At 41.4% G+C, this 19,516-nt stretch overlaps 1 protein-coding gene across 16 annotated transcripts in view; it reads right to left on the bottom strand.

Moving 5' to 3' along the window:
• PHLDB1 (pleckstrin homology like domain family B member 1) overlaps window positions 1-19,516 on the bottom strand; it is a 158,500-nt gene that overhangs the window by 34,330 nt on the left and 104,654 nt on the right. For 14 of the 16 annotated variants that reach the window (XM_069948946.1, XM_069948938.1, XM_069948940.1 and 11 more), the window contains 4 exons: window positions 19,035-19,178; window positions 17,977-18,114; window positions 13,825-13,953; window positions 2,457-2,612 (listed from right to left, as the gene is read on the bottom strand). In XM_069948946.1, the coding sequence (XP_069805047.1) occupies window positions 2,457-2,612; window positions 13,825-13,953; window positions 17,977-18,114; window positions 19,035-19,178 (567 nt within the window). The remainder of the gene's footprint in view (window positions 1-2,456; window positions 2,613-13,824; window positions 13,954-17,976; window positions 18,115-19,034; window positions 19,179-19,516) is intronic. The other 2 variants (XM_069948945.1, XM_069948953.1) reach the window with 1 other exon arrangement.

The raw sequence follows: 19,516 nt of genomic DNA, 5'->3' as shown, positions 1-19,516 counted from the left end.
CAACTGTCTTACATGACTTGTATTGCATTTATTTCGACACTTTTCTATCGGGTCAGACAACAGGATTTTTGTTGATAAAATGGGATGTGCACAGCCTAGATGCATTACACCAAAATTTTGCTGGTATCTTAACTTATGGTGCGTTTACACAGAGAGATTTATCTGACAGATTTTGAAAGCCAAAGCCAGGAACAGACTATAAACAGGGAACAGGTCATAAAGGAAAGACTGAGATTTCTCCTCTTTTGAAATCCATTCCTGGCTTTGGCTTCCAAAATCTGTCAGATAAATCTCTCTGTGTAAACGCACCATTAGACTAGACAATTTTCTAATTTGCCATATTTATCAGCTAGCCTAATGGTGCGTTTACACAGACAGATTTATCTGACAGATTTGTAAAGCCAAAACCAGGAACAGACTATAACCAGTGAACAGCTCATGAAGGAAAGACTAAGATTTCTCCTCTTTTGCAATCCATTCCTGGCTTTGGCTTCAAAAATCTGTCAGATAAATCTCTCTGTGTAAACGCACCCTGACACACTGTAATAAATATGGCACATTTAAAAGTTTGTAGTTTCTAAGAATTAGACAGGTTTAGTAATTCTGGGCTATTTCTTGACAACCAAGCAGTTTTTTCCAGTATTGTGTTTCTTTACCATCAATGGCACAAACACCAAAGTATAATTGTATGGAATTTATTAAAAGTACATGACAGCTCCAGTAAAAACCTTGCCATTAGGGCAATATTACATAGAGAAATTATCTGCCAAATCATATCTCCATGTAATAGAGACAGTGATCAGCAGCTGAGCGACCAATCACTGGCTTTTCAGCTGATCAAGGTCTTTCAACATGTTAAAAAATAATCTTTTGCCAGCCGAACATCTCTCCGTGTAATAATTAATCCACGGCTAATGGCTGATTACAGAAAAAGGCTGCGGCAAAATCGCTAGCAATGTTCACACAAACCTGGTTCCGTGACACAACTGTTAGAGAAACAGATTGCTGAACTCAGGGAGACCAGCCAAAGATAACACTGCCGGCTGCTAGTGAAAGCGCTCAATGCAGTGAAGTTCTAGGTGCATTGCACCCTGGGAAACATGAATATGCAAAAGAGGAGCCCGTGGAGCCTCATTGAAGAGTCTCAAAACACAGGACTAGCCAGATATCCCTACGGGAAGGACCCAGCCAAGGGCCAGCTCCTGTTAGGAAACCACCAAAACCACCATATTAAGTGGCCCTATACGTCAATGTAATGACAAGGGATAAACCATCCACATACAACTGTGTCACAGAACGGCAGCTGTCTGTGAAGTTCAACCTGGCTGGTACTGCAGTACCTGCTGGATGAACCTCATTTCTTTTGAATTGGAATGTGGGCACATACAGGTGTGCCCGCTTTCTAATTAGCCATTGCAGACAATGTAAAGTCCGGCCAAAGCTGGACTTTTCATTGTCAGCATTGTCAGTTTTGTGCGGCCGCTATTTATTGAACATTGTCTGCAATGGCTAATTGGAACGTGGTCAGTTTTCTGTGCGACTGCATTGTTCGATAGACAATAATGCAATGTATTTTTTCAATATATAGCGGCCGGTGTTGCAATCTGCAAAAACGCCCATTATTAATTGAAAAAACATGTTATGTGAACACGTACTTAGGCCATGTTCACATGGCGTAATGCACCGGCCGTTCTGTGATCCAGCCGTGTCACAGTGTCAGAGAAGATCATCCCGGCCGGTACTGCAGTATTGGCTGGATGCTCTTCACCTCTGCTGAATTGGGATGCAGGTGCATCAGTGTGTGCCCGCATCTGAATTCCCCGCTTCACACAATCGAGCGTGCAGCTCCGCATTGTGTGAACTGACAGGTTCTCTGCCGCTGCTATTCATTGAATAGAGGTCGCAGAAAACGGACCTGTCAGTTTTTTGCGGGGCCACTAGCGATCCCAGCCAGAGTGTATACTATGTGTATACACTCCGGCTGGGATTCCCTCTAGCTGCAGCACAATGTAAGTTAAGTATTATTCACGGCCGTGGTGCAAATCGGCAACAACAGCCGTGATTAATACTTAACTTACATTGTGTGAACATGGCCTTATACTGCATATGATATTGTATACAAATATACATATATACACACTGTTCAGCCATAACCTCAACATAGCAGTCTTATAAGAATTTCTTTTGTTGCCAATCACAGCTCAGCCCTTTTACCCCGAAAATTACATTGTATGATTTTTAAATAATTATTTAGCATTTTATTGCATGAAATAAGTAATTTATACAACAGAAAAAAATAGAACTTAATATTTGGTAGAGAATCCATTAAGGTCAGATGTTTTCAGTAGTTCTTGACCAAATTCGCACACACTGCAGCAGGGATTTTGTACCACTCCTATCTGCACATACCTATCGGTCTATCTGCACAAACATAAACACCCACATTTGATACTTACTTTCCTGTGAGCAATACTTCTTTGACAGTCTCCTTTATTCTTTAACAGTTGCTGGCTTGTAGTTTCTCTCTCTTCTTCCAGGCGACTCTCCTTCTCCAGCTGTTGGAATTCAAGATCTTCAAACAGCTTCATCTGTGTCTCAAGGTGCTCAGATTCCTAAACAGGGGAACAGAAGTCTCTGATGGTATACAATATGTTGTTCGGTATGGACAGTGCACTAACTTACTAGTAACAAAAAGTAACAGAGAACGAAGTGGTTGATCGCAATGAAAGATGCGTAAAAGTAAAGTATATGGAAAAAGTCATAAGCTTACAGGACACTGGCTACACAACCACCACACCACATCCATGCAAATACACGGACATCTAAAGACAAAGAGAAAATACATAAAGCTAAAGTGATTGCATGCTTGTTTTCAAAAGAAGAAAAATTCCAAGATGTGCTTTTAAACAGTAGCCAAAGAATACTGGAATCCTACACAAAAGGCTGCTTAAGACAATGTCTGCCTATACAATATCTTAGGTGTTTGAGTCATAATATGGTACTCACAGATTTGTATAGGGCAGCTCTGTACCTCTACCCCAGATTCCATTGTTCTGTTGTTTTAAAGGAATAATATCTCCATGATATTTTACTATAAAGAGCGCTACATGATGGTACAAGGAGTGTAGACACTCTACGTGCATCTGTACAGCCTCTCAGTTAGAGGGCTTAAAGGGGTTGTCCACCGAAAAAAAAAAATTCTTTCAAATCAACTGGTGCCAGAAAGTAATACAGATTTGTAATTTACTTCTATTTAAAAATCTCAAGTCTTCCCATACTTATTAGCTACTAAATGTCCTGCAGGAAGCGTTGTTTATTTACATTCAGACACAGTGCTCTCTGCTTACATCTCTGGCCGAGACAGGAACTGTCCTGAGCAGGAGAGGCTTTTTATGGGGATTTGCTACTGCTTTGGACTGTTCCTGACATGGACCGAGGTGTCAGCAGAGAGCAGTGTTTCTGAATGTAAATAAAACAACTAGAGATGAGCGAACCTCGAGCATGCTCGAGTCCATCCAACCCGATTGTTCGGCATTTGATTAGCGGTGCCTTCTGAAGATGGATAAATCTCTAAGGTTGTCTGGAAACATGGATACAGCCAATGACTATATCCATGTTTTCCACATAGTCTTAGGGCTTTATCCAACTTCAGCAGCCACCACTAATCAAATGCCGAACAATCGGGTTCGGATGGACTCAAGCATGCTTGAGGTTCGCTCATCTCTAAAAACAACACTTCCTGCAGGACATATAGTAGCTTAAAAGCATGGGAAGACTTGAGATTTTTAAATTAAAAATCTATAAAACTTTCTCACACCAGTTGATTTGAAAGAAAAAAAATTAGCTGGACAACCCCTTTAATGGGGTATTCACATTTCAACTAATCTAGTTAAACTTGTAGAAGACATTAAGGACTTATTCACACGTCCCGTAAATTACAGGCCTACGGATGGGGAAGCCCTGTAATGGAATGTTTCCGCCAGGCATGATGTATCAATATCAAGTATCATGCTGGGAGCGGAAAAGCTGCGCAGAGTTGATATGGAAAAACACCTTTAAGGCCATCTTCACATGGCGTAAGAGACCGGCCATTCCGTCACCTGGCCGGGTCATGAAGCGACCGGTCTCTGAAAAGATCATCCCGGCCGGTACTGCAGTACCGGCTGGATGATCTTTCAGCCCGCAGAGTTCTGATGCGGGCGCATCTATGCGTGCCCACTTCAGAACTCCCCACTGCACACTATGAAGCAAGCGGCCGGAGCCGCTTGACATGCTTTTCTACGGCCGCTATTCAATGAATTGCGGCCGCAGAAAACTGACATCTCAGTTCTTTGTTGCGCCGCATATACGATGTGTATATGCTCCGGCCGGGATCCCATAGAAGACTATGCAACGTATGTTTCCGTACAAAGTACGGCCGTTGTTGCCGATTGCAAAAACAGCCGTACTTTTACGAAAACATACGTTGTGAACATAGCTTAAGGGTGCGTTCACACGCACAGGATCTGCAGCAGATTTGATGGTGCAGATTTGATGCTGTGTTCAGTTATTTAGATCGAATCTGCTGCGGATCCTCAGCAGAAAATGCGCTGCGATACGGTGTGTGTGAAGCAACCCTAAATGGGTATTCCTAAATGGGAATAGATACATAAGGGGAGATTTATCAAACATGGTGGAAAGTGAAACTGGAGCAGTTGCCCCTAGCAACCAATCAGATTCCACTTTTCATTCCTCACAGACTCTTTGAAAAAAGGTGAAATCGAAATGGTTGCTAGGGGCAACTGAGCCAGTTTCCCTTTACACCATGTTTGATAAATCTCCCCCATTGTTTTGCTATAATTAACAACCATGTTAGTGGCTGAAGACAACGCTCGTATGGTAGAGGATCTATTTGGTGCAGCTGGGAGCTATATCAGCATGATCGTGCTGATTGGTTCCCTTTAATAAAGCTATTTTTCTTTTTCTTTTGGACATTGTATTGTAGCACCCCTTTGTAATATTGGTTGACATTAGTGGTGCCCACCTTTTCTGCAGCTTATTGTTACTATGCTCTAGAGGGAAAAGGCCCCGTTCCCACTGAGCAAAACTAGCGGAATTCCGCGGCAAAATTGTCCGCCGCAGAATGCTGTTAGCCTCCCGCTCATAATGGGAGTCTATGGAAGGCGCGTGCTCCTGCCCTGTCCGCGCTGAAGAATGAACATGTTCATTCTTCAGCGCGGAATTCCGCTAGTTTTGCTCAGTGGGAACGGGGCAAATACCAGAAGGTTAAATGCATGTTTTAAATGTACTTTCCATATCAATTCCTTACAGTATTGATATAAACTTGCTCTTATGTGCACAGACAAGGTAACCAACCTATAGACTCGTTTCATTATAACCACTATGAAAGAAATAGAAAATACAATTGTATTGTATTGTATATAAAAAGCAACACTTCCAGATCAAGACAATCCTCAGTCAGGAAAAGGAAATGGATGAGGTAAAAGGATCTTCAATGAACTTCACTTTAAATTAAAAATTCATCTAATATTCGAGAATGAGAACTTAAGAGATCTCTAGAGATACATCGGTCTGGTTTTTGATGTCAATAGGTGTGGTCCCACAAAGATCAGAATGGCCGAACATACATACGCCAATTACTACATCACGCATGATTGTTACGACATCATACTGTTTAACCAACAGCTCTTTATTTCAAAAATGACACTAGATACTTTATAAGTTCTGTTCATATTAATATATTGTAGCTTTTAAAACTTCAGTTGCTTTAATGAAAAGATCCAGAATTTTTTTTTTTATTTCTGCTACATTTAGCTATACTTGATAACCCTAAACTGAATACTTTTCTTCTACATTTCTTTTGTGCTTGTTTTTCTTGGCTTGGGCTTGGCTCTCTTTATATAAATCAATATTTAAAAGTGGCCAGACTACTGCCAATACTGAAATGTTTCCACAATTCCCCAGAGAAGCTGTTGCTCATGTTAGTACAAGTAACAAAGTGAAACTTTCTCACGGAAAAGAAAATACAGTGGTACCTTGGATTAAGAGTAACTTTTGCGTTTTGCAAGAGCGTTTTGCAAGAAAAGCTCACAGTTTTTCAAAATTGTAACTTGGTGTAAGAGCATTGCTTTGGTTTAAGAGCTCCCTGTACTGGGTGGGAGTGTAAGTGGAGGAGGGGCATTGTCTGCACAGGGCGGTCTACAGAACTGTACTCTGACCCAGGAAGTCTCCCATACCTTCCAAATCATGGCAGATCCACTTTAGGCTGGGGCTTGCATCAGGGGACAGGACTGTGGAGGTAATCACTTTATAGCTGTAACCCCTCCCTCCCTGGACAGAGAGTGCTGCTATACTATGCCCACATATACCCTGCTCATTCCTTCATGCTCCCTGCAGTCTATGTCAGCTCTTGTGTTTTCCATCCTCTCCATTCCTGCTATAATGCTTTAATAGGGTTACATACCCGTAGCGGAATTTTCATTCTGCTGCGAGTATGTAACACTGGCCCCTTTAACTCCCCATCGCCCGCAGCATACCTTACCTGTTCAGCGTCCGGCTGCATCTGAGGCTCTCGTAGGTCTCTGAGAAGGTAACGTATGCTATAGGCGGTGAGGAGTTAAAGGGGCCGGTGTTACATACTCGCAGCGGAATGAAAATTCCGCAGCGTGTATGTAACCCCATTGAAGTTCACAGTACCAGGATTTGCACTGGATTTAGTTGCGAATCCAGTATGTGTGAAGCTACCCTTAAGGATAATTTAGTGAAGAAAGGCTAAATAGTTTCAAATTAAAAACAGGACGATGCCCACTATTCCCTTCCCTATTTGTGCTTGTAATAGAAACCCTCCTTAAACTAAAAGCTCCTATTACACGGGGCAATATTTAGGAGCAAACGAGCGCTGTCAGTGCTCACTTGCTCCTCATTTCCCGCTCACTCCTGCCGCTATTAATTGCGTCGGCAGTGAGTGAGTGAGAGCCGGGGGCACCGTGGGGAAGCTACCTGCGTGATTGCTAGATCATCTGGGCAGCCTATAGAAGATAGCAGCGGTCTGCTGTTGCCACTCCTATTCCACGGAGCGATGGCAGCATATCGCTACTATCTTGAAGGACAAATGACAGACAACGTTGTCTTCTATCACAAGAGATGATTATCAGCAGTAACTGAAGCTCTGCGTTGAAAAAAACCTCTCTTCTATAAAAAAAAAAAGGCCCTATTTAAGACCAACAAAGCATATAAAATTTCTGGGAATTCTTTCCCTCAGAACGACTGTGACCTATTCCTAATAAATTCTCCCCTTAATTAAATCTCAACTATATACAATATCTATCCCAGTGCTTTTCAATTCCAGTCCTCATTGCCCACCAACATGTTTTGAGGATATCCTTAGTATTTCACAGGTGACATCAGTGCACATACTTAGTGCATCACATATTATCACAAGAGTTCTTTGTATGAGATATCCTCAAAACATGACTTGAGGACTGGAACTGAGAAGCACTACCTGTCCCATACCTACTCTGCATAGGAAGAAATATATTTTTTTAACTTCTACATACCTCACAAACTCCGCTTCTGATAGACAGTAGTATAAAGTAGTATAAAACTAAACCACTTGCTGTACTGTTGTGAATGATGTTACCCCCATCCTGTGCCACTTCAAGATTCTTTTCTTATCTCTGGTTGACAGATGGAAAAAACCAATGAACAGAGGATAAGATACACCTCACCCCTTGCTTTGTTTATGCATACTAAATAAACTTTTTGCTACGTAATAAAGCTCAAGTATTTACCTTTTGTTTCCTTTTTGTCTCTCTTTTTTTATTTTTTCCCTTTCTTTTTCCCCCTTTTGTCTCACTTTGGTATAATGGGGTAAGAGATATAGGGTGAGATTTATCAAACATGGTGTAAAGTGAAACTGGTCCAGTTGCCCCTAGCAACCAATCAGATTCCACCTTTCATTCCTCACAGACTCTTTGGAAAATGAAAGGTGGAATCTGATTGGTTGCTAGGGGCAACTGAGCCAGTTTCACTTTACACCATGTTTCATAAATCTCCCCCATAGAGTAGAGGTAGATAGGATAATGGGAGTGAAGCCGATTGGGCCGGTAGGGCGTGCTGGTCAAGTCATATAAATATGTAAGAAATTGGGGGCCATGATGTATTATCTAAGGTGAGTGTATTCTGTTTTCTATTTGGATTTTTAAATAGACTTGTAATAAATGTAAAAAGTAATAATAATAATAAAAAGCTCAAGTATTATTCTGACTAATTTTCCCATGTACATGTATACCTTTTTCATTATCTAACAGGAGAAGGGAGACAATCAACTGGATACAGCTGGTATCTATAAAACGATAAGTAATGAAAGTTATAGAAAAACAATGTTTAAAGTAATTATCCAGCGTTAGAAAAACATGGCCACTTTCTTTTAGAGAAAGCACCACTCTTGTCTCCAGTTTGGGCAGGGTTTTGCAACTCTTTCCCATTGAATGGAGCTTAATTGCAAACCACACCTGAACTGGAGGCAAAAGTGGTGGTGTCTCTGGAAAGAAGTGGCCATGCTTTTCTAACGCTGGATAACCCCTTTAATGCTTTCTGTAAGAGAATAGATGGAGGTACTTCTCTACCAGACCCCTCTCTCTATTATGATACCATACATCTTAGTAGCGCTGATTAATACGCAAAACACCCCACTCCATATAAGAGCTGAACAGGCTCACATCCCACCTGACCAAGGACGTTTATTCTGGTCCAAACCCCAACATGTTCCTGAGAATGCTTTTTCGACGATAACTCATGCCACTATTACTACTTAAAGGGGTTATCCAGTGCTACAAAAACATGGCCACTTTCCCCCTACTGTTGTCTCCAATTTGGGTGGGGTTTTGAAACTCAGTCCCATTGAAGTAAATGGAGCTTAATTGCAGACCGCACCTGAACTGGAGACAACAGTAGGGGGAAAAGTGGCCATGTTATTGTAGCGCTGGATAACCCCTTTAAAGACACAACCAGAAACACTCTTTGTCACCACGATTTGCCAAACTATTTTTACACCCTACTGTATCTATTGACACTTTGTGGCACTCAATCCACATACAAATTAAACTTTGCACTTTTTGTACAATATATTTAAAGATGATTGTCCAAGTTTGTATGTTTGTATTCAACCTTTACTCAAACAAAAAGAATAAAAAACAGGCTAAATGGTTTAAAATTGTTCAACAACCTTTTTAGGATAAGATGTCATATGTGTGTGATAATGAGAATTTGTATTCTGTATTTCAGGCCTTTACATAACTTGCATTTCAGTTGTCTTTGAGTAGGTGGAAACTAGGTGCTATGAGGTCTTCCAGACACTGCACACACACACACACACACACCATCAGACTGACCCATGGAAGGATGCTCTGATGGACCCTGACACTGATAGTGTAACTTTTTGGCCTTCATTGTGTACATTTGCTTTAGAGTTTGATGTCTAGAATAGCGCAGACTTCCAGGTCATATATATATATATATATTTTTAACATGTCACTAAGTGGCATCGATAGATGTAGGTTGGACACAGATGCGGGTGGGACCTGTACCATGAGCCATGGCCAACCCCCCCCTCCTCTCCTGCTGTGGCGTACATTGCGTCACTGATGCCGCGGCTCAGGTCCACCTGCACTCTCGCTTCCCTGCAAGCTTGCTTACTCTGCCACGCTTCTGCTGGCTGCCGAGCACGTCCCTGCTTTTGGAGGGCCAGCATGCCCCTAACTGGCTGCTGTGGATATAAATTAATGCACTTTCCCTGGCTTTCCTGTTAGAGCCTTGGCTAAGCTAACCCTAGCATTGTGGTCCCAGCTCTGTTGCCTACGATTCCTGCCCATGACTCTTGCCCCAGGAGTCCTGCATAGTGATTCCTGCCCAAGACTCTGCCTGTGAGTCCTGTTCATGCTACCTGCTGTGTTCCTGCCTGCTGACCAGTCTACATTGCCTCCTGCTGCACCTCGCCCGCCACTGCTAGCAAGGCAAGGCAAGGCAGGAGTAGCAACCTGGGGGTCCCCTGCCAGTCCATCCTGCCTTGCGGCGGGCTCTGGCAAAGACCAGTGGCCTCCTAGACTCCGCTTCCTGGTGCGGCTTACACCATCGCTAGCAGCAGTCCAGTGGATCCCTTACTCCAATCGCTGCAATGTCAGACATATATGTTGGGGTCTCTCTCTGATGTTGCTTAATGCAGTGTCAAACCAGCCTTAGAGAAAAAGAACTGTCACATATGAACAAAGATCTGAAAATACGCTTTTTAACTTTTCTAATACGTACTATTGAACAATTCACTGATTTATGTTATAGAAGGTCTAATTTATTGGTTTCAATTGTCAAAACAATGACAAATCAAGTTGTTAACCTAGAGAGAAAGTCTATAGCAAAAACTAGAATTGTGACATGCATACTAAATAGGTTTTCGGGGTATATATATCAGATTCAAACACCAATTGGTTCAGTTATGCAATGTATGGGGGGGGTGGGGTGGAGACTGCAGCTGCGCCTCTGCGGTCCTCTGGGGTAATCAATTCTATAAACAGTCTGTGCATAAGTATAATATCATACGAGGATAACTGCACAATCATCGTTTATCTCATAGATATATTGTTTTTTTAAATATTAGTGTTATGTGTTAATAGAAATGTGTTTAGTGAGAGGTTTATGCATGCAACAATTAAAGCAAAAGTTGATTACCAATAAATATGCACAAAAGTGTGTACACGTCTTTCATTCATTGTACACTAGTAAACATCCCAGTAATAGATGACCTGTCTTCTACAGCTGCAGATCCACACACTGTTTAAAAAACTAAAACAAAATAATACTCACCTGTCCCATTTCCCTGCTGTGTTGGTCCCATTATTTCAGGTCCAGACTCAACAGCGGTTCTAGCTTTCGTTTTGACACTAAATTGTCAATACCTTGAATGTATACATTTCACTTTTCTCGACAACCCCTTTAAAGGGAACCAATCAGCTGATATGGTTCCCAGCTGCTCAGTATAGATCTACTGTGCAGTTCCCCGAGGCTACTGGACATGTCTGCAGCAGTAGCTTTACATGGGGGAAAAGTAGTTTTATTCCAGAGTGCAAAGATGGGAGAGTGGCGACAACTAGTCATTTGGGTGGGGGACCGCCCATGACTAGTCACAGCTCCCTGCCTGTCAATCATTCCCACAGAGGCAGAGAGCCGCATGTTCCCACACTCAACAACTGGACCCCCAATGAGCAAAACTTCAGACATATTAGCAATTTTTGAAAATAAATTAAATAAAAAACTCCTTGCTATTATCTATAATGGAAAGCAACTCAGTAACACCATAACACAATACTTAAACAGATAAGGATTTGCATTTCTCCAGGAAGTGGAAACATGCCATCTCTTCCTAGAGACTTTATTAGTCCAGGGATACGTCCAAGTAGGCGTCATGCCTGTGCCTGTTCTGAACTCGGTGCGGCCCTCGGCTTATGGTATGCGGCCGAGAGATTTCGTATTTGTATCATGTCTTTGTATTTGAGCGCTGTCTGAACACTGTCCTACTCCTTCTACCTCAATAATTGATCTTGCAAGAGATCCCTGCATAGATCCCTCAGCTATTTAACAGTTATTCTTTGTTTTGCTTGTCTCTGGTCCAATCACGTGGAGAGGATGATGGCAGAGGCATGCTCAGTGTCCCTCAGTGTCCCCCTGCCATCATCCACTCCAGCAGCCACAGCCCGCACAGCTCTGGGAGTCGGGTTGTGACATCACCATTTTATCCAGGAAGTGAAGCCTTGATGCAGAAGTAAGTGCAGGGAAAAAAGTACTTTATCAGCATTTCCCGTAATAAGTGTATATTGGTGATTTGTATAACTTTTGGGGGGCAATACAATACTTTAAAGAAGAAGTCTGGCAATGTTTTTTTTTATTAATTAATGAAACTAAAGTAAAATAAATTTTCAAGAATTCCACAACATACCTTGATAGCTGCCAGAGCTCTTAATAACTGTTGTGACCACCAGAAAGGTACAAGGGGCATAGCAGCTTACTGAATACTGTGTTATTGCTGAGTAGGAAGTAAGCACCTCTACCGACAGCAGCCTGTTAATCTATCCAGGGGATTTGCAGCTCTATATTAGAAAAACAGGTTTCTGGTCTCTCACAAAATATCAGAAAATTAGTCACACCAAAGTGTTAGAAGGTGGATATTCCCTTTAAGACTTTCTATAATGTCAAAAAGATATAGTATAGGGTGTAGTCTGCTATTCTACCTCATAAAAAGGATGCATTGATGGATTTTGTTGCACAATGGATCTATCTGTCATAATTTCTTTAAGGAGAGAACAGTAACCTGCACTCAACAAATATTCAGAATTCCTTGGAGCAGCTAAATATAAGAGCAACAAAAATGTTGCACTTGCAGATGTTGCAAAATTAATGTAATCTTTTATTTATGAACAGAAAACGGTTTCTATTGAGGGCCCTGGCAGCATGAAACAAGCACATGTTCCCGAGAAAGGATTTACTCAGAAATGTTGCATTTCAGAGAAATAATAATTTACAGATGAGATGAGAACCAAGTATAAAGCCAAGCAAGTCGCCCCCCTGGGCTTAACTGACAGATCCCTGTCTATACATAAATAGGGAGAAACCTGACCATAAACCCTAGCATTGCAGGGAGCAGCTCACGGTGACCCGCCTCCTTGACCCCATTCCCAGCTCAACTGGTGAGTTACAGATTAGCTGCAGATTTTTACTTTTTTGTTGAAATTAATAAGGTAACAAATCCACGACACATAAATATAGCCTGGATTATAACTCAGAGTTCTAGCTTATAGCTCAGAGTAAATGATGAGTGCATTGTAATGAGGGAGTCTGGTCCTGTATCATCTTGCTTCACGCACCTGACAGATTCCCCTTAAAGGGGTTATCCAGGATTTTCTTTCCAGAAAGGGTGCCACTTTTGTCAGTTTGTGTGTGCTATTGCAGCTCGATTCCAATGAAGTGAATAGAAAAAAGTTGCAATACCACATGAAACCTAAGGACAGATGCTATGTTCAACCTCTTTAAGGCTATGTTCACACTACGTAAAAGTATGGCCGTTGTTGCCATCGGCAACAACGGCCGTACTTTGTACAGGTAAACAATGCCTATTGTTCTATGGGATCCCGGCCGAAGCACATACACATCGTATCAGTCCGGCCAGGATCCTGCACGGGGCCGCAAATAACTGACATGTTAGTTTTCTGCAGCCGCAATTAAATGAATTGTGGCCGTAGGAAACTCTGTCAGTTCACACAGTGAAGCGAGCGGCTCTGGCCGCTTGCTTCACTGTGTGCTATGGGAGGTTCTGATGCGGGCGCGCGCTGATGCGCCCGCATCAGAACCCTGCGGCCGAACGATCATCCGGCTGGTACTTAAGTACCGGCCGGGATGATCCAGGCAGAGACCGGCCGTTACGTGACCCGGCCGGGTCACGGAACGGCCGGTCTCCATACGTTGTGTGAACATAGCCTAAGGATGCATTGAATTATGGATGGGTGAATGAACAAATGAAGGTTTGGATTAAGGGAGACAAGAGGAGAAGCAAGATAGAGCTCTATAATAAATAAGCCAGAGAAAAACACAACACCATAACACACATTAGTCAGTGAGAATGATATTGAACTAGCATTTAGGGAAGGTAAAATATGAACACAACACAAACTTGTCCATGTATTAACAAAACATAAAAGAGCTGAATAAATGTAATGAGTAAAAGAGTGCAGCATGTGATAGAAAGTAGTGCCAGAAAGGGTCCACTATTGGCAGACTGACCCGTGTGAGCTGGCACTGCACTTGCTCCCTTAGAGCTTCGGGGCAATTATGGAGTTGTCTCTGGAGGTCATGGTGAGAAAGCTGAACACTCTGCATTTCCATCCTTTGCTGCTCCAGTTTCTCCCGCACCTTAATCCCGTGGGGTTATCCAAAAGACAAAAATGGGGAACAGGACACGGCACTGTAACCTCAGCCATGCACAGCCATAAGATGTAGGACTTAATAAAAGGGTTAAGAGGGAACAGAGTGGTTGAAAAATTTAAGTAGAGAAAATGAAAAAGCGAGATTTTAGGAATATGAACAGAAGAATATACAAAGTAAGAAGAGTGGATGACAGGGCACCTAGGGTATTCATAAGCTCTGCTTCACTGCCAGAGGACACTGCAACAGCTCTCTGTAATATATTAGAGACATTGGTTCACCATCTACATTGGCTGCATTTAAGACGCATGTGGACTATGCTCTAGGACTAATGCAAATACAACTACTGACATTAATGCACTAATCAACACATACAGCTCTGCTGCGCAGCAGCAAGGCAAACACCAGTGGGAGATTACAGGCAGGAGCAATTCCCAACCTTCGTGTCATATGATATATTCATATATATTTACACAAATCTGTCAAACCAAGAAAAGAGGAAAAAAAAAATAAAGATTGGGAATCGCTAATAAATTCTCATTTAAATTTTCATAATATTGACAGACATTCTCGGATTTTATTATGCAGATTTACTTACCTACTGCAACTACAGCATGCAAAGTGAGAGTGGAAGAGGTGTTAGTATCATTAAGCCAGGTTAATAAAATGATATTATAAATGGTAGACATAAATTCTTATAACCATAGCAAAGGAAAACCTGAAATGTATAAACACCGGAGCATAGGAGTGAAGCTGGGTCACGCACTGCAACTACATAAAAGCTACATGCTTATAAGCCACCTTTTTGCTCTTTTCATTCTCTGCAGCCTGTAAAGCTACCTCCATGTTTGTACTATTCATGGCCGTTGTTTCTGTCTAGTAAAATCGGATACAGCTCAATTTGTGCAATTAAAAGGGGTAGTGTTAAAGGGGTAGTGCCATCTCAACCAACTCACATACGCTTATAAGGTTCATCAAGGCAATAACTTCCAGTACAATTTCACAAATATTCATTCAGCAAACTTGCTTTCTTCTCTTCTGACATGCTTCTCTTTCCCTAGATAGATTAGACAGATAGCTAAATACATACGGTACATATGGTGGGGGGGGGATTTATCAAGCTAAATTGTACCTATCATTACAACAAACTGACATGTTCTGACATGTTGCTATGACATAGTAGCAGGAGATGGAATTATAATGGGAACCTGTGGAACTTCTGGTAGACGCAATTAGCGGAAGCTCTACAAACTCCATAAGGATTCAGTCCACTGCTACTTTAGCAGTGAAAGTGGAGAGCAAGTACGGCTGAGTCCGTCAGTCTTCAGGGATTTCAGCACCTCGACTACCGCACATACAAACCTCTGACAAGTATGTTGTTGTAATGATAGGTTCACTTTAAGGCTATGTTCACACAACGTCAAAAATAAAGAAAAAGGTGGCCGATTTTGATATTTAAAAAAACGTCTGCTATTGCAGCGATTTAACTGACTGCAATAGTGTATATAATGAAATATATATATCTATATATATATATATATATATATATATATATATATATATATATATATATATATATATATATACACACACACACACACACACACACAATATATACACCAGGCAGACCACTGCTTTTAAAGCAGAGTGGTGGTCAGTAACCTAGACAATGAGCTGTAAACAATGGAAGGAAAAGAGCAGGTATTTTAGAAGGGTTGCGAGTTTGCTAAATAAATGTATACGCAAAAGTTTTAAACCTGAAAAGCCCTACAAGTTAACCTACATTAGTTGAGATGGAAACACCCCTTTAAGTCTACATAGAATAAACTGCACCACATGTACTTAACATATCTTACTTATGTATCTATTATACAGTACTCTACTATAAACAGTAGACAAGAGCTTTTCAAATATTGCTTCTTTTATATAGAGACTACATAACTATAGCTCCAATCTTTATGTGTTATATGTGCCATTATCCAGAAAAACTGCACCTCATTTACAAGACACAAACAGCAATCTCAGATTAAAACTACTACTGGAATAGGGAAACCCGTTTTCTACAAAACGCAGGCCTGTGAGTGCAAGAAAGAGATATTAAGCAATACATGGCAGAATTTCTGGCACAGTTGCCAGTGCGAGCACAAAATGTGGAGCTAGTAAATAAAGAACAGGGCATCAACTTCCAATGGTTACACCACACACACTATAAAGCAGCACTTGTTGGTAAACGTGTGAGGATCATGAGTAATAGTGTTTTGTATGTCGTGAGGTGCGCCAAATGTACTGTGGGGCATGCACTGTCCTAATAAATTTGACACAACTTTTCATGCAACTAGGCCTATGGCGGCATTTAAAGTGGTTGCACAAAAGATCTGATTCCTGGCCCCTTTACATGGGCTCAGTGTCGCGACTGAGCGTGCCTAGAAAAGCTCTTTTTCCCAATAGTCAGCATAAAAGGGCTTTAAAGGGTTGGTCACCTTACAGTAAAATTATTCAGTGTACAGTACTAGTAAATGTACTCACTGTATATACTGATAGCAGCTCCTTGTGTATCTCATAGATTACATGCTCCTCCATGGTCGGTCATCTTATGGACAGACTCACCACAGAGCAGGGAGGTACAGCCTTGAGGAGGGGAATATGATTTTAGCTCTATGAGGTACACAGGGAGCTGCTGTCAGTATATACAGTGAGTACACTTACTTACACTACACACAAAACAATTTTACTATAAAGTGTCCAACCTCTTTAAGTACCTGGCTATTCCTAGATGTGGGGTTTGTAATTCTATTGGTACATAAATACTATTCTGTATAAATTATCTTGGCCATCTGCTAAAGCAAATTTCATGCCACCAATGTTTGTCATTTTAAGGCTATGGTCACACAATGTCTTTTTTCGGCAGTTTTTTGTGGCCGGATGTAATTTTACTGGAAAAATACAGCCAAATTTTTCCTCAAAATGACAGCTGTCAACAAAAAAAATCCTGTATGAATGGACCCAGTCTGATTGGTTAGGAAGGATTTTTATTCTGCGGTTAGTGTAAATTGGATGATGCCTTCTGGAGGTGTTGTCTTCCTTTTGTATCAATAGTGGAAATACACACAGAAAAATCTGAATGTGTTCTATGCAGCTAAGGCTGCAGATTCACTATGGCTAAAATCCATGTGAAAAACCAGAACAGGGATAGCCTGTAGGTCAGTTTCTACGTGGAATTAGTTTGCACCCCGTAGAAGAGGTTTGCTAAATCTACTGCAGATTTTACCTGTTTAGATCCACAGATAAAATCCGCTGCCAATCTGCACGTAAAAATTCACCCAAATACGTCCCTCAGATTGATACACATGCATGTTTTTCACCAGTACTATATAAACCCTTGCTAACAATTTAGAAGAAATTATCCGGAATGTCCAATTATTCATCTATTAGATGAAAAAAAGGACAAAATCAACTAAAAAGTGCATTTATTAATTGGTTGTGAGACCACATAGATATCTCTTTCACTCAAAAATATACATGTAATAACAGATTAGAAATCACACTTCTACCCATAGACAATACAATGTAAGCTGCGGCACGGCATAGCCTCCCTATACTTAATGCTGGAAAGGGTAGTAGATGTCTATAATGGAACATATACATGAGCACATCCAGCATAAAGCCAGGCTATATGTGGCTATCCTTATCCTTCCATGACATTAGATGTACAGCAGGACTAGGCAAAGCTCTCACAGGGAGGCAGGCTTATTCTACACATTGTTAAAGAGTTGTTGTCAGGCCTCTCTGGCAATGGAAGAATACAGTAATGTTACCTTTCTGTACTGCCAATTCATAACAGAATTTCACCCTTTTATTTCAGTCAATGGTAAGTTCCCTTCCCACTCAAAAGGTCAGAAAGGTAAAGAACGATCAGCAGATAGAAGAATAGGGACAGAGAGAGAAAGAGCATTGAGGAAGGGATTTTACACCTGGGTCTAGGGCATTACAGTATTACATCATATTTGGTACCTTTTCTTTTTCCTTTTGGATGTTACTTTCCAGTGCATTTAGATTGTCCTGAAGCTGCTGAACCATCCTCTGCTCCTGCTGCAGCTGTGTCAGCTCAGCCTCTCTCTCCCCCTGCAGTAGGGCACGCTCCACCTCTGCCTGCATATAGGAAGGACAAACACACAGTTCTGCTCTTACAAATTCCATTAAAGCTTCCTAGTTCTTGTCATATTTGTGACTGAGGTTAGGTGCACGTAATGACAAGACTAAGGAACCTTCCTGTCATGGCAAAACAAAAAACTTTTACAGGATCACTTTCTTTCTTTCCCAGAGGGAAATTCATCCTATCACATATTGACCTTGGTATTAAAGAGACTCACCACTAACTCCATTTTTACCTTAAAAACTGGTTGCCCCCCAATGCACCGCAATGCTTGCTCAGCAACTAATTCAGGAACACCCTCTGATCCATATTCATTGCCCTAACTTGTCTGCACCGCAGAATCCAGCACGTGTGCACTAACTTTGCAGGGTCACCAAATAAAAGAATCTTGCAGTCCAGACAAGCTACATCAAGGCTTGTGAAGTCGATGAATATGGATTAGGGGACGTTCCTGAACTAGCTGCCAGGAGGGTATGGTGTTGCTGTGGTGCTGTTAGCATATTTCATTTTTGGTGGATTTTATGGAAATACCACAACCGATTTTTTTTGGGACAGGGACTGCTGGATTCATGGTAAGGAGATCTACAAGAAGATACCAGCAGGTTAGTGGTGACTAACCTTCTGATAGATTCCCTTTAAAGGGGTTACTTTAATGGAACTGAGTTTGAAACCCCACCCAATCTGGAGACAAGTAAGGGAGAAAAGTGGCCATGTTTTTGTAGCGCTGGATAACCCCTTTAAAGAATAGCCTAAGGCTTAGGTTATAGTTGGTAAAAGATCCACTACAGATGAAAAACACTGAAAAAAAAGACAGAAAAAAACTGAAGTAGGATGTAATTTCTAGCGTGAACACACATTAAAACCTGCCCTAGTCCGAACAAAGAGAAAAAAAGCAAAACCTCCCAAATGCACTAACCTCTTGCGCACTCTCCTGTAATTGTCTTTCAAGCTCGGTCACTCTGTTCTTTAGTTGATCAACGCGACTTAATGTCGTCCTGCGCTGTTCCTCCAAAGTAAGCAACTCACCGCTGACATTGCCAGGTGACACAGCATCTTCTTGCTAGAAACCAAACAGAAAATGACTTCTTATCTACATTATCATATTCATTTGTATGGATTACTTTTCTTTATACTGGAGCTGTAACGCTCTTCAGAAAGCTGCTGCTAAATAAATGACTGTCAAAACTGGCGGACGCAGTCAGTACAGCAGTTATCCCAAGAATAAAAATGATCCCTTATTCACAAGATACTAAATATCTGGTGGGCTTCAACCACTGGGACGCCCACTGATCAGATACAAACCTTTAAAACAGAGTAAAAATGTATAATTTGATACTGAAGCTGATTTACATTTGTGGCCTAGACCAAAGCTACAATTTTCAGTCCTAGCTCCACCTT

This window comes from Dendropsophus ebraccatus, chromosome 12, assembly GCF_027789765.1.
Source record: "Dendropsophus ebraccatus isolate aDenEbr1 chromosome 12, aDenEbr1.pat, whole genome shotgun sequence".
Classification (NCBI taxonomy): Eukaryota; Metazoa; Chordata; class Amphibia; order Anura; family Hylidae; genus Dendropsophus; species Dendropsophus ebraccatus.
The sequence above is the reverse complement of the archived record's forward strand: the minus strand, read 5'-3'. Positions and strand labels throughout refer to the sequence as shown.